Genomic DNA, 14,534 nt, shown 5'->3' on the forward strand with positions numbered 1-14,534 from the left:
CCCAGGAGACGGAGCTTGCAGTGAACCAAGATCATGCCACTGCACTCCAGCCTGGGTGACAGAGCAAGACTCCGTATCAAAAAAAAAAAAAAAAGAATTACTCCCCCTATTTGAATATATCTAAAAAAATAAACCCAAGATGGTAATTATAGACATGAGATTAGAACTGAGGGTTCCTGGTATCTTGTCCAGTGAAATATCCTTTACTATTTGTTGTCCAAAAAGAGACTGAAACCAGATTGTGAAATTAATTTAGGTCACAGTATTTATTTTTAAATTTATTTTTAAATTTATTTTAAATTTATTTTTAAAAAGGACAAAATAAATATAATAAAATACAATGCAATACAATAGGAAATAAAGCATATCACAAGTAGTGATGATAAGCATTTCATAAAATTTTTTTGTGCATTTTATATCTACCTGTACAGAAATGCTGGGTCACAATGTAGAATGCATTTTTTTTTTTTTAAACGGGAAGACCTAGTCAAAAATGTTTGAAAGCCACTGTCTTAGAAGATGTAGTCCAAGTGGTAATCGTGCTCCAAGAGGAGCCAGGGAGCTATAGGAGTGCTTTACAGGGATTCAGACCAATAAAAATGGACGTGTCTGGTGAAAAAGATTTCCTGAACATCTTGAATAGCTAAAGAAATGTCCATCATAATGAACATAAATTCAAATTTCCATGAAATTTGAGGATTGGTAATGGCTACAACTACTTCTGAGGCTGCTAGTACAAGTCTTAACTATATTTTAAGTATTATAGAGTGTTGTGCCAAGGGAAAGTGGTGTGCCAAGGGAAAAGCCAGCCAAGCACACCTGCAGAGTGGTGGGCTAAGGGAAAGCTAGCCATAGATCAAGGCAGCTTGAACGTCTTGCCACGGTAGAGTTACAGTACATTTGCTGCCCTCTAAAAGCCGCATAGCCTCATTTTGTGGAGTCACTGCATACGGAATGTCTTGAAGTCAGTTTGTTAGAAGCTTCTGCCCTAAGTCCTTTGGCCACAGCAGCAAGATAATCTGTTGTTGGGTCTTATCAAATATAGGTTAAAAAAAGATTGCATTTCAGGAAACCAAGGAAACTAGGAGGTATCAAAAACAGTGTAAGTGTTGTATCCCGCTGGAAGGTCCTTTCTGTCTCTAGAGGAAAAGGCACTTGCCTTGTCTCTCTAAATATATCAGTAATTTAATTCTGAAATATTTAGAACGCACTAAATTGGGAACATCTGGGACATGTCAGGCCATGCAGATGTTGGGAAGTTCTAGTGATCCGTGAAGACAAACACAGGATTATATGTACCTTCAGACTAGTACTAGTCCTCTACAAAAGCCACCTTTGAATGTCTCTACTAAGTATTATTGTTGTAACTCTATTATTTGTTTGTTGCATTTTGTGCTAGGTGCTCTGAGATTTTATGCATTAACAAATATGTCCAAAGGCCTAGATTCTGTTTATTCAAATGGATCTAAGTAAGTCAGCTCTCCCCACTTTTTGAAAGGGTGAATGAGGAAGCTCCATTCCCAACTTGGATGTTTAGAAGTGGCAAGAATGAGAATAAGATACATGTGGTTTTTACAGGGGTAATCAGCAGCATCATTCAATCACTTGGGCAACATTACAATCAAGAAGGGAACCCAGTGGACACATGGGAGCCCAAGCTTTCCCTTGAAGTGTGCAACTCAGCCAACATTCAAGCATGTTTGTTTCCAAGTAGACTCTGTTTGTAAATGCTCATGATTCTATTAGCCATGATTCATAACAAGGAGACCAAGGATACTGACACATTAGGCCACAAAAAAATAAAAAGATATGAGAGACTGGAAGTAACCAGAATCAGAACCCCAGGTCACCATTAGGCTCCTACATTAGGGTATAGGGAGGCATGTGAGTGCTTTGGATTCAGACTAAATAGCAGAGTGGTAGGCCCATGTGATCTGTAGAGATGGGATCTGTAAAAATGGTAGATACTATGGGTCGAGGAATTCAGAATTCAGGTTCTGGAAAGGTCAGTGTAGGTCAATTAATAAAAACAGTGCTAGTGGACCAGACGCTGTGGCTCATTCCTGTAATCCCAGCACTTTGGGAGGCTGAGGTGGGTGGATCATTTGAGTTCAGGAGTTCGAGACCAACCTGGCCAACATGGTGAAACCTCATCTCTACTAAAAATACAAAAATTAGCTATGTGGTGGCGCATGCCTGCAATCCCTGCTATTTGGGAGGCTGAGGCAGGATAATTGCTTGTACTTGGGAGATGGAGGCTGCAGTGAGCCAAGATCGCACTACTGCACTCTGGCCTGGGTGACAGAGTGAGACTCCATCTCAAAACAAACAAACAAAAACCAGTGCTGGTGAACAGGCTGTGACTTTTTACCATAGGCAGAGTCTATTTACTCTCTGTTGTAATTTTATGATCTCTGTGTAGGTAGACTAAACTTCACAGGGAGAGTCAGACCTCCTAGGTGTAGATGGATCCTGAATCTTATACTTACACCTTCTCAAAAATGCATACTGATAGTATTTATGCAGGTGCAATTAAAATATTTTTATTAAAATCAAGACATCTTAATAATTATATCTTACATGTTCATGACAGTTTACATAAATCAGGGACTAGTACATCTACACAGAAAGAGTATCTCGTTAAAGCAATTGTTTATACCATGTGATACTTAACCTGGTTTTACCCACTCTGGGCGTGGAAGTGTGGGCCTCATAGTCAGATGTCTATTTACAACAATACCTGAAAGAGTAAATAATATATATTTTATTATATAAATAATTTAATCATATCTACATAGATAACAAATATGTAAAATAGAGATCTGATAAAAATTTTTGATTTCTCATCATTAGTGAACTAGTAAATCTCTTTAGCTCATTGTAGTTAAACTAATAACCATCTTTCTAATCTGAATTTATTCCTTCTCCAGTTCTTCTTATCTCTTTTCACTCATAATGTTCCAATTTTCTCCCCTTTGAGATGCTTACCTTGACTCAGCCTTTATTTTTGGTCTTTGCTAGGAACTTCATAGGCTTTGTTTTGACAGTGATTCTGCTCAATGTGTTCCACCAAATCCTTTATCTCCACAGGTCAGCCTAAGTATTCTGTTCTCTTCACAGTGACATCCTATTCCATTGTGTTTGGCCACATTCTACAGCTAGCTTAGTGATGGAAGAGGGCTATTCGGATTCTTTGTGAGGAAGCAGGCCTTTCAGATTGGAGTGCGGCTTGATGTGGCGCTCTTACGTGCCTCCAGCAGCTGCTTGAGAACTCCTAAACTGTTTATAGTCAGAGGGCACATAGGCTTCTCACACAAGCATTATTTCATTTAATCTTTACAACAGTCTGATGATACACATATTGTTACTATGCTGCAAAGATGACGGAATTAATGAGAGTGCAAAGCAAGCAAGTAGCAGAAGCGTTATACAATAGAAACTCAAGTCATCTGATTTAAGTCTAAGACTGCTTCCTTTCAAAGGGTTAAGTGACTAAACAGCTCAAAATCATTACAATATTGACAACTTTCCACTTTAACTTGGCCTTGGAATTATCACTTTTTTATTGTAAAATTACATAATTTCTATAGCTTCTGTTTTCTTATTTGGTTAGTTTCTAATTGGCCACATTACATAAAATAATCGCCATTTGTCTAATTTGAAGTATAAATAATTCCAACGAATGAAAGCAGAAGCAAGAAATCAATTATAGTGCAATCAATAATTTTGCAGATCCAATTAGTATCTGGCTAATTTTGAACAATGCAGATTATTATTATGTGCAGAGCTCCTAGAAAGACCAAAGGCAGTAAACTAAAACAAAATAATTTTTATAAATACAGGGTAGTATGTATAGAACTGGCAGTCAAATAGGATTATATTTATATACTAAATGTACTAAAATTTGTGTATAATGGCATTACACCAGTTTTAAAGAAAAACTTACTACGAGTACTTTAGGGTTTTAAAAATTTGTTTCAAAAAGTGTTTGCTTATCTGCAATGTTCTCATACCAGAAATTCTGGTGCCAAATCAGACAAGCCATTCATAACATTTACCAAATTTGACAACTTATATTCTGAGTAAGTGTGCTTTGTCAGATAATGGGTATGAAAAGAATACTGATGAAAGAAAAGCAAGAACATACGGATATACTTATTTTTATATGACATAGCATAATTATAGAAATATTGTCAAAAGTGGCCTAAACAAACTTTTCTTACTTCAAGTTATTTAAATAAATAACTCCACTTGTAGATTTAATCTGTTACTGAGGGCCACTTTGTCATATTAATTAAGAGTTAAGGATTAAAATATAATATGGACATTTATTTATAAGCCAGAAATGTGACTTGCTCATTACTTAATGATAGTGTAGTAATATTTATAAACCATACATCATCTGTTTGACTAATATGAAAAAAAGTCATTCAAATTAGTGGTCAAATTTGGCCAATCATTTTTAAACTAGAGCTTTTCAGAGAGGTCCCCTCCAGAAAATGATTAGGAATTGAGCTAAATCATACACAAGACAAAGATACATACTTTCCTCAGGAAAAAAAAAAAAAAAAAAAAAAAAAAACTGACTTAAGGCAATCCAGACTAGCAGAAGTTGGCTGGTGTTTCTTAAAGAAATATAATGAAATATAACGTACCCTGTCTTTTGTTTTGGTTCCCTCTTTGGATTTCACAAGCACCTATGTTGATGAGGCAGCTCCTTTATCTCCCCAAATGGACATTGCTTATGTTTCTCTATCCTTGATCTTTGGACTGAAAAGACTTACATTAAGATGATTAGGGGCAGTGTTATAATAGAAGTGCTAATAGAACTGATCATCTGAGATACAATTTTGAGGAGACTTACATGATTAAAAAAATACTAATATATCTTGGAATTTCTAATTTTCAATATTCCACTATGATTTGACATCTCTGCACTGCTGAAACAGTATTTGGGGTTTTTTGAAGTTTGAATAGTTTAATAAATAGGTTATAAGTACTAATTCCAAATAATCTTAAAATATAAATTACATGTATTTCTATTCTCTCTTTGATAGAGTGCAAGTGGAATAATATCTAGATAATGAAATTATCACATAATCATGTTACTAAATATATTTTATGTGCACTGAAGATAATTTTTAAAGATCCTCAAGTGACTACAGAAAAATATCATTTTGCCTATATGTGTATGTAAATAAAAAATCTTAATTCTTCTCTGACTTGTATGTCTCCATTATTTTTATTTTTATGACAGAACTATTACAGCAATTTTTGATACTTTTGAAAATATGATAAATCAATATACTAATTTACCATCTTAACAGTGGTGGATGATAAGTATGACTCAATCTTTTGGTTTTAGGCAAAATATAATACATAATAGCTTTATCTGGATATCTTTTATTACTATGAATTTGAACATTTCTTTATAAACTCATTAGCCATTTTGTTCTACTGTCAAAATTGCCCATTTATATCCTTTCCACCATTTTTCTTTTTCTGAATACCTATTTTATGTACTAAAATTCTTAACCTATTGTCAAATATATATGTATATACACATACATATATTGCAGATATTTTGCTTTTGTTTTTTGTTTTTGAAGTGTGTGAGTTATGTGTGTTTGTGTGTGCGTGCTTCAGAATGTGCAGAAGATTGTATTTTTGTAGAGTATAATCAAACTACCAACTTTTTCCTTTGTGGTTTTCAGCTTTGGTGTTGTGCTTAGAGAAACAATCGTGGAGCATATCAGTGTTCGCCCAAATTTTGATGCTGTAAGAGTTCTTGTTTACGTCATTCATTCTTTTGGTGTCAATTTATTTTTATGAAAGTATAAGGATATCTAACATTATTTTTTCCAAATATATAAATAGTTATTCAAATATCAGTTGTAAAATACTCTTTCTCTGCTAATGTGAAGTATAAACCTTATTACATACTAAACTTTTACATATAATTAGATCTGTTTCCGGAATCTATATTTTTGTACACTGAATATTCTGTCCCTGCAACTCATTATTTTCATTAGCATATTTTTTAAAAGCGCTTTCATAACTTATAACACTCCCATTACTTTCCTTTCTAAGTATTTTTAATGGATTTTTTTTTTTGCCCATTATATATCTTCTTGCACTTTAACTTTTGTTTTGAGATGGAGTCTAGCTCTGTCGCCCAGGCTGGAGTGCAGTGGCACAAATTTTTGTATTTTTAGTAGTAACGGAGTTTCACCATGTTGTTCAGGCTGATTTCGAACTCCTGACCTCGTGATCTGCCCACCTCGGTCTCCCAAAGTGCTGGGATTACAGGCGTGAGCCACCGCGCCCCACCCACTTTAACTTTCAAATCATTTGTCATATCAACCTTTGAGCGATGACTAGGGGGAAATGACACTAGCCCTTTTGTTGTCATTAAACATTAAGTTAGATTAATTTGGGGGAGAATTAAATGATTTATAATTTTGAACCTTTTTATCTCACCCTCTGTTCAAGTCATTTTTCTTAATAGTCAAATTTTGAAGCTTTCTCTATATACACTCTATAAATTTTTTGTTAATTCCATTGATTTTGTCAGCTTTTGCAAGCAAAAAAAATTGCAAGCAAAAAACTTTTGCAAGCAAAAAATTTGCAGGCAAAAACAAAAGGACCCTTGTTGAATAAGCAGGAAAAGAAAATACTCAAAATATGGTGGGTGGCTCAAAGAGTCCGTAGGTGGGCTCAAGAGTAGACTCAAGGTTAAACTTTCAAAGAAAATCACTGGAACCATCATAGCAAAGTCTGACAAGAAAACTGTCACTGCCACCACCACCCCAGAGCACTAGCAGCAGTTCAGGTTATAGCTGCCACCTCTGCACAAGGAACTCTGCTCTTCAGCAGCCACCATTACTCCTAGAGATAGTGCTGCTTCTTTCTTTTTCTTATTTTGTTGCACTAGCTAGAACTTCCCAAATAATGTGACTAATAGTACTCATGATGAGCAACTTTTTCTTGTTCTTGCCTTTAATGGAAAAATGTGTAGTTTATTTTGGTTTACCATTGGTCCAGAGAGTGTTAGGAAACGTATCTTCAGTTCATAACTTACTAAGATATGGTTTTATTTTGTTTATTTTTCTTGTATTTTTAAAATCAGAAATGAATTTTGAGTTGTATCAGTTGTTTCTTTGTCAGAATGATCATATGCCTTTATTTTTTTATTTTAACCTATTAATGAATATAGTACATAGGCTTTCTAGTATTTAACCTTCCTTGGATTCATGAAATAATTCTTGTTCAGTCATGGTGGGATAAAGTCAACATCATATACTGGATATGAGTACATGTTCTAGGATTTGACTGCCTGGGTTCCAATCTAGGTTTTGCCATTACTCTTTATTGTGACCATGGAAAAATAACTTAGTCTTTGCAATACTCAGACTTTTCTTCCATAAATCGGGAAGATAATCATAATACTACATGTGTAAGGGTTGTATGAGAATCGTTTGACATAATGCATGAAAACAACAGTATATGCTACGTAGTATGCAGTCAATGTCAATTAGTATCTTTATTGTCTGTTAATATTATGTTAACTTTAATGTTGATGCATGATTTGTGCCAATTATTTCCAAGGGAGATTGGCTTGTAGTTTTCTTTTGGGATGTTGTTTTTGTCAATTATCGTTGATACCTTTTCTATATTAGTCTTGCCAAATAAACAGGAAAGCTTTCTATCTTCTTCTATACTCCAGAAGACTTTTAAACATTTAAATTTCTGTTCAGTTAAGGGAAGAAAATTTTTCTGTAAACCATTAGTGTCTTCAATTTTCATAAGTATAGTTCTATGACATCTTTTTCATTTATTTCATGGCTTTTATTTTTTCAAAGATTTTACTTAATTTTAATCATTTATACTTTCTTAGAGTATCATTTATTACCATGCAGTTATAAATCCAAATTTACTATAGTATAGTTGTACCTAACATCTTCTTTTTCTTCCCGCTTCCTACTTTTATTAAAATTATACCATGCAAAATACTTCTGTAACATTTGTTACACATTGTTACAGAAGTATATTGCATGATGTTAGGTTTGGGGTATGACTGAACCTGTCACCCAGCTGATGAGCATAGTTCCCAATAGGTAGTTTTTTAGCCCTTGCCACTCTCCACGTCTCCTCCCTCTAGTAGTCCCCAGTGTTCACTATTCTCATCATTATGTCCATGTGTACTCAGTGTTTAGCTCCCACTTATAAGTGAGAACATGCAGTATTGATTTTCTGCTTCTGCATTAGTTTGCTTAAGATAATGGCCTCCAGCTGCACCCATATTGCTGCAAAGGTCGTGACATCATTCTTTTTTATGGTTGTGCACTATTCCGTGGTGTACATGTACCACATTTTCTTTATCCATTCCATTCTTCATGGGTACTTCGGTTGATTCAATGTTTTTGCTATTGTGAATAGTGCTATGATGAACAGAGGGTACATGTGTCTGTTGTTATCTTTTTTCCTATTATGTTACAACATTGATACTTACTATTCTTCACTTTTGTGTCGAAGTAGTAGAAATTTCATTATCATTATTAATAAGGATAAGTTTTAGAATTTTATCAATAAAGAGTATCTGGATAGTTTTACTCTGTAATTTATTAATTTCCATTTTTTATTTTTACAGGTTTCTTCTTCCTAGTTTGATTATTTTAAAATTACTTTTATTCCCTATTTTAATGTCTACTTTGTTTATTTTGCTTCTTTTTAATTTTTTTATTGATACATAATAAACACATGTATTGATGCATTTATAAGATATGTAATAATCAAATCAGGGTAATTGGGATATCTGTCATATTAAGCATTTATCTTTTCTTTATGCTAGGAACATTTGAATGGTTCTCTACTGGCTATTTTGACATATTCAATAGAATATTATTTACTCTAGTCACTCTACTGATTTATTGAACACCGCACCTCGATCAAGGCATTTTAGGCTAAGGGGTATTTTCCTATGTGTACAGTTTGATCCCACCCCATATTTTTAATAAATCTGTTGTTTTAATGTTCCTTTTAGACTTTATAGTCTCAATTTCCTCTTTCATACAAGAATCATTTTTAAAGAATTCTTTTCATTTTAAATACTTATTTTTTTCTGTTTCTGAAATCAACTTCTAATTATATTACATGGAAGTTGGAGAATGTGATATGTACAGTGTTTTTTCTCTCCATCTAATCATTTGATCATTTCATCAAGAAACCTGAATAAAGTGGGAGTTAAACACGGTAGACTTAGAGATATTGAGCATGAAAATTCTCTTTTATCTTTATTACTTTAAAATATTATAAAATAAAGTTAATACTTGCATAAGATAGCAGAGAAATGATTACTGTCTTTTATCTGCTTACTGGTGATAACATCAATTTAAATGTCTTAATGTTCAACCTAGATTACAAAATGTCTCAATTTATATGCTCACTTTCATAAGCTAAGATTTTTTATTTTTTATTTTTTTGCTTTTATGTAGGAAGCATTTTTCTGCCCTCTACTATGAAACTATTATTAATGTTATTACTCATTTTTATAATATAATTAAAGTATTGATTGGCTTTTGTTGGCTATGATTTGGATTTACTTTTAACTTTTAAATATTTCATATACCTAAATTCCACTTTTCAGAATATTTCTGTTTATTTGATCGTTATTTTTACAGAACATGGTTGGAGAGTGGGCCTTACCAGAAGAAATGGTTGACAATTTACCACCCTCCAATAATTGCATACTGGGCCATATTCTTCACAGGCTAGTTGAAAAATCTCTTCCTCCTCGAGCAGAATCAACAACACCTGAATTACCTTCATTTGCTGTTAAAGGATGCTTACTGGGGAAAACATTAAGTGGAAAAACTACCATTTTAAGGTCTCTACAAAAAGGTAGAATTTCTTCTCCTGCTCTGCCTGCCATTAGGTCCTATTTACACTGACTGTAGCTCTAAATGTCCGTGTCTATAAAAAACAAACAAAAAAAAATACAAGAAGCATTGCTGATATGTTGGGAAATCTCTATCATCAAAAATTTTATAATTTTCCAGGCTATGATTATTCAGCCATAAAAATGAGTGAAATGTTGATACATGCTACAACATGGATGATCCTTGACCACATTATGCTAAGTGAAAAAAGCCAGACACAAAAGGTCACATAATGTATGAACCCACTTGTATGAAATATCCAAAATAGGCAAATCCATAGAGAAAGAAGTCGAATTATTGGATGCAAGAGGCAGGGGTAGGGGAATGAGAGTGACAGCTCAATTGATTTGGGATTTCCTTTCAGGGTGATTAAAAATTTCAGGAACAAAATAATGGTGATGGTTGCACACATTGTGAATGTGTAAGTGTTACTGAAATGTATCCTTTAAATGATGGAAGTGCTTAACTTTATGTTATATGAATTTTATCACAATTTTTATCTATTTTATTTTTATTTATTTATTTATTTTTTTGAGACGGATTTATTTTTTCATGCCACCACACCCGGCTAATTTTTGTATTTTTAGTAAAGATGGGGTTTCACCATGTTGGCCAGGATGGTCTCAATCTCCTGATCTCATGATCCACCCACCTCGGCCCCCCAAAATTCTGGGATTACAAGCACGAGCCACCGCGCCAGGCCTTATCACATTTTTTAAAAAGAAGCTTGATCCACCTGGGTGCGGTGGCCCATCCTTGTAATCTCTGCACTTTGGGAGGCCGAGATGGGTGGATCATCTGAGGTCAAGAGTTTGAGACCAACCTGTCCAACATGGTGAAACCCATCTCTACTAAAAATATAAAATCTAGCCAGGTGTGGTGGCGTGCACCTGTAATCCCAGCTACTCAGGAGGCTGAGGCAGTAGAATTGCTTGAACCTGGGAGACGGAGATTGCAGTGAGCCGAGATAATACCACTGCACTCCAGCCTGGGCCACAGAGCAAGACTCTGTCTCAAACAAAACAAAACAAAACAAACAAAAAATAAGCTTGATCCAAAAGATAGTTCTAGAGGGCCTGAAAGACAGTGTTATAGGGCAAAACCAGCACATAAAGACAATTTCCATTTCCCAAATGAAAAGCTATTTATAAGATTATATTTTGTACTTTAGACTTTCCTATGCAGATACTTTCTATTGACACTCTTGTCCAAGAAGCTATCCAAGCATTTCATGACAATGAAAAAGTCAGTGAGGTTCTACCAATTCAGAAAAAAGATGAAGAAGATACTCTCCCAGTTCTGCAAGAGGAGATTAAAGAAAGCCAGGCAAGTGTGATTCTAGTTTTCTCTTCTGTGCCTAGCATATTAGAAATTTGGAGCTGGATGGAATTTAAAAGGCCTTCTAGACCAGAAGTTTCTTCTATACAAACCCAGAGAGTAAAATTTTAGGTTCTGCAAAATCTAGAGAATAAATATTTAAGTTAAATATTTAGGAAAAATTTTAGGCCAAGAGGTAAAATCGGGAATATTATGTGGGTACTTGTATAACAAGAGAGAAAACTCCTGCTTCCCACCAGTTTGTCTGGGTGGACCGTCTTGTGTGATGGGCCCCCTCTGGGTCTAGTAGCCGTCAGCTGGAGCCATTCTCCTGATGAAAGAGCCACTAGCTGGTAAGTGGGGGTGGGTGAAGTGATTGAATTGTGGAGGTTGGGAGGGTGGCATATAATTCTTTTGCGGGAACTGAAGAAGTCACCAACTCCTGCATGGAGATCCTCCCACCCAGCTTCTGGCAGTTGCCAACATCAAAGTCCCCAGTGTATAGTCAGAGACCAATGCTGGCCCTGGGCAGTGGTTGAGGCAGATGTAGAATCCCAGCAGGTACAGAGGTAGAGAAGGACTCCAGTCTCTGTCTCCAGTCTCACCGTGCTCAACTGCTGAAGTGGTGTTCAGAAACTTTATGAAAACTGTCAGCAGGCCTTTGTGGTCTATGAGCTGTAGTATGCTGACACCTGATCTATATTAGTAGATCTCAGTTGGGGGGTGGCTCTCTGAAAGGTTTACCTGCATCATATTCCCATCAATATTGCATCTCATTTCATTATTGCATGATGATTCCTGGGGTGGAGCGGTGAATAGGAAAATGTAGCCCCACCTTCAGAATCCTTGATGTAGTCCAGCTCCCTCATTCTACAGAGCAGACAGTAAAGACCCTAAGCATGAATTGGTTTGCTTGGAGTCAGAAGGCTTGTCAATGGCTTCTCTATGATTAAGGTTCCAGATCGTAAGTCCACTACTCTTTCCTCTCTCTGCCTTATGCTGCCTCTGCAACTGAATGAATTAGCTGATAATCTGATCCAGATCATTTGCATAGCCTGAAATAATAAATGTCATTTAACAATTAATTTTGAAAATAACTGGGAGAAGTTTTCTTCGTGGTGGACTATCTCTTCTTCCATGTTGTAATAGCTTTATATTTTAATCAATAAAGTAATAGATAACGTACATTTTTAAAAAATTACCCTATGGCTATGACTGACATCTCTAGGATTGTTCAAGATGGTTTTCCGTAAACTCTACCCTTTCCTCAGGTTCTACTATCTTTTCAAAATAGTAATTGGCATATTTTACATAGTAATTGAAGATCATTCAAAAGACAGATTACGTCACAGGTTACTGTGTATTTCTATAAGTGCAATTATCCAATCTTGTTTGTTTCTGGAAATAAGAATTTAGGACTGAAACTTTAATCTCCTTTAAAATCATTAATGTTATAGATAAAAAGTATTTGTTCTCAAACCTTTACTTACAGATATAAAATTAGGAGAATAATTAAAATACAGCAATGGCAAAATCCCTCCTTGTGTTTGTTTTCTCTCCAAAGGATCCACAAAATGTATTTTCAGCTGGTCCAGTTTCAAATGAAGTATTACCAGAAACAGAAGGTGAAACGATACTTAGTAAGATCTCAAAACAAATCATCTATTATTTACATTAGAGAGAGAAACAATGAGAACACATATATGTGAGCACAAACATGCTTTCAGGGAAATAAACAGGAACCAAAGGGGGTTTTATATAGTTGTCTACATATGGCCATTTGACAGAGGTAGCAAGATCACTCTTTCCTACAACTGGGGATGAGATGAAAATTACAAGAAAATCTTTTGAATCTCCTTCAAATAGTTAATTAGTTTTGCTGCTATTATGAAAGAAGCCAGGATAAATCATCCTCATTCTTCCTGTCTGTGCAAGGGGACAGACAGTCTTTTCTTGTTCTCACCTGTGTGTAAGACTGTGTGTATGAGTACAGTTGGGGCTTTCTACGAACGTACTCCTGCTTTGTTTATTGTATTGCAGAAGGCTGTAGGGGCTGGTCTTTTTAACCTGTATGCACAGTGGTTCTTAAGTTTATTCTCAGCCTCGGGCACTGCCAATACAACTAAGTTTCCCAAACATAACAAAAAGTTATCTCCCTTGGGATCTGGGCTGCAGTCCTTCAGATCCTTTGTAGAACCATTGAAGGAAAACAATTTTAACTATTAAATATTTTTTCCTGTATGTGCTAGTGAAGGCTTTGCCACATTAAATAGCTTCCTCATATTCTAGCATGAAGTGAGCTCCTCCTGTGCTATCATTATTATTGCCATTAACATTGAACAATGTCCAGGTTTACTATGAACATACAACACTCCAGAGAGGTTGGACTTTCCTTTCTTAAGAGGATGCTCTCTGTCCCTTATTCCTGTTATCTGTTTCTTAAGAGATCATTTTAGTTGATTTTTTAAAACTATTATAAATATTTTATTACATATTTTATTATACATTAGTCTAAGTAATTATAAACACACTCTTAAAACTTCTCTTTTTTTCATAGAATTTAAGTTAAAACACCTCTGACTTCTAGAGTCATCTGCTTTTAAGATGTTTATCTGTAACTTGGTAATCCAGGAAAATAAAAGTGTAAAAAAATAATACTTTAACATTTTTTTGAAAAACTTGACTGTCTTGTGAAAAGCGACCCCCGACTGTGTTAAAGTATTCCTAATGATATTTTTATGAGCTCAGATCATGCAGGAAGGGAGGGAGGAAGGGAGGGAGATAGGGAGGGATGGGCACCACCAAGACACATAGTGGCCAGGATCTTAATGGTGTGAGTAAAGGTAAAAGCTATGCTGTGGTGATTCTATTACTTCCTTCCTCTGAGTATCTCAGGCATAGCTGGATCTGATAACCCTTATGTCCAAAACCATAGATGGTCAATACAAGCTACTCTGTGGTTGCTAGGTGTAAATACCAGAAATTTGTTTTTACCACTTTTCCTATTGCTAGGTGCTAATGCTGATAAAACACCAAAAGCTGAAGAAGTCAAAGCCAGTGATAGTTTCTTAAAAGTAAGTATTATGATCTAATTTTAGCTACTAGCATATTAAAACATGTCATGATTAATGGCATTTTGGAGTGTCTTCAAATGCAATGAAATGGCAATGTGCTCTTCTTTGGTTTCAAAGTAAATTTGATGGTATAATATTAGGTCATCTGACTTTACGTAGCATTCTTTGTAGTCTCAATATTCATATTGAAAGCAGTGGAAATTAC

At 35.0% G+C, this 14,534-nt stretch overlaps 1 protein-coding gene across 1 annotated transcript in view; it reads left to right on the top strand.

Moving 5' to 3' along the window:
* Window positions 1-14,534, top strand: part of SPEF2 (sperm flagellar 2) — a 190,303-nt gene that overhangs the window by 64,408 nt on the left and 111,361 nt on the right. Inside the window, exons 11-14 of the mRNA XM_011944343.1 lie at window positions 9,681-9,900; window positions 11,110-11,264; window positions 12,820-12,895; window positions 14,268-14,329. Coding sequence (XP_011799733.1) covers window positions 9,681-9,900; window positions 11,110-11,264; window positions 12,820-12,895; window positions 14,268-14,329 — 513 coding nt within the window. The remainder of the gene's footprint in view (window positions 1-9,680; window positions 9,901-11,109; window positions 11,265-12,819; window positions 12,896-14,267; window positions 14,330-14,534) is intronic.

The sequence above is a fragment of the Colobus angolensis genome, unplaced genomic scaffold (genome assembly GCF_000951035.1).
Source record: "Colobus angolensis palliatus isolate OR3802 unplaced genomic scaffold, Cang.pa_1.0 Scaffold230, whole genome shotgun sequence".
Lineage (NCBI taxonomy): Eukaryota > Metazoa > Chordata > Mammalia > Primates > Cercopithecidae > Colobus > Colobus angolensis.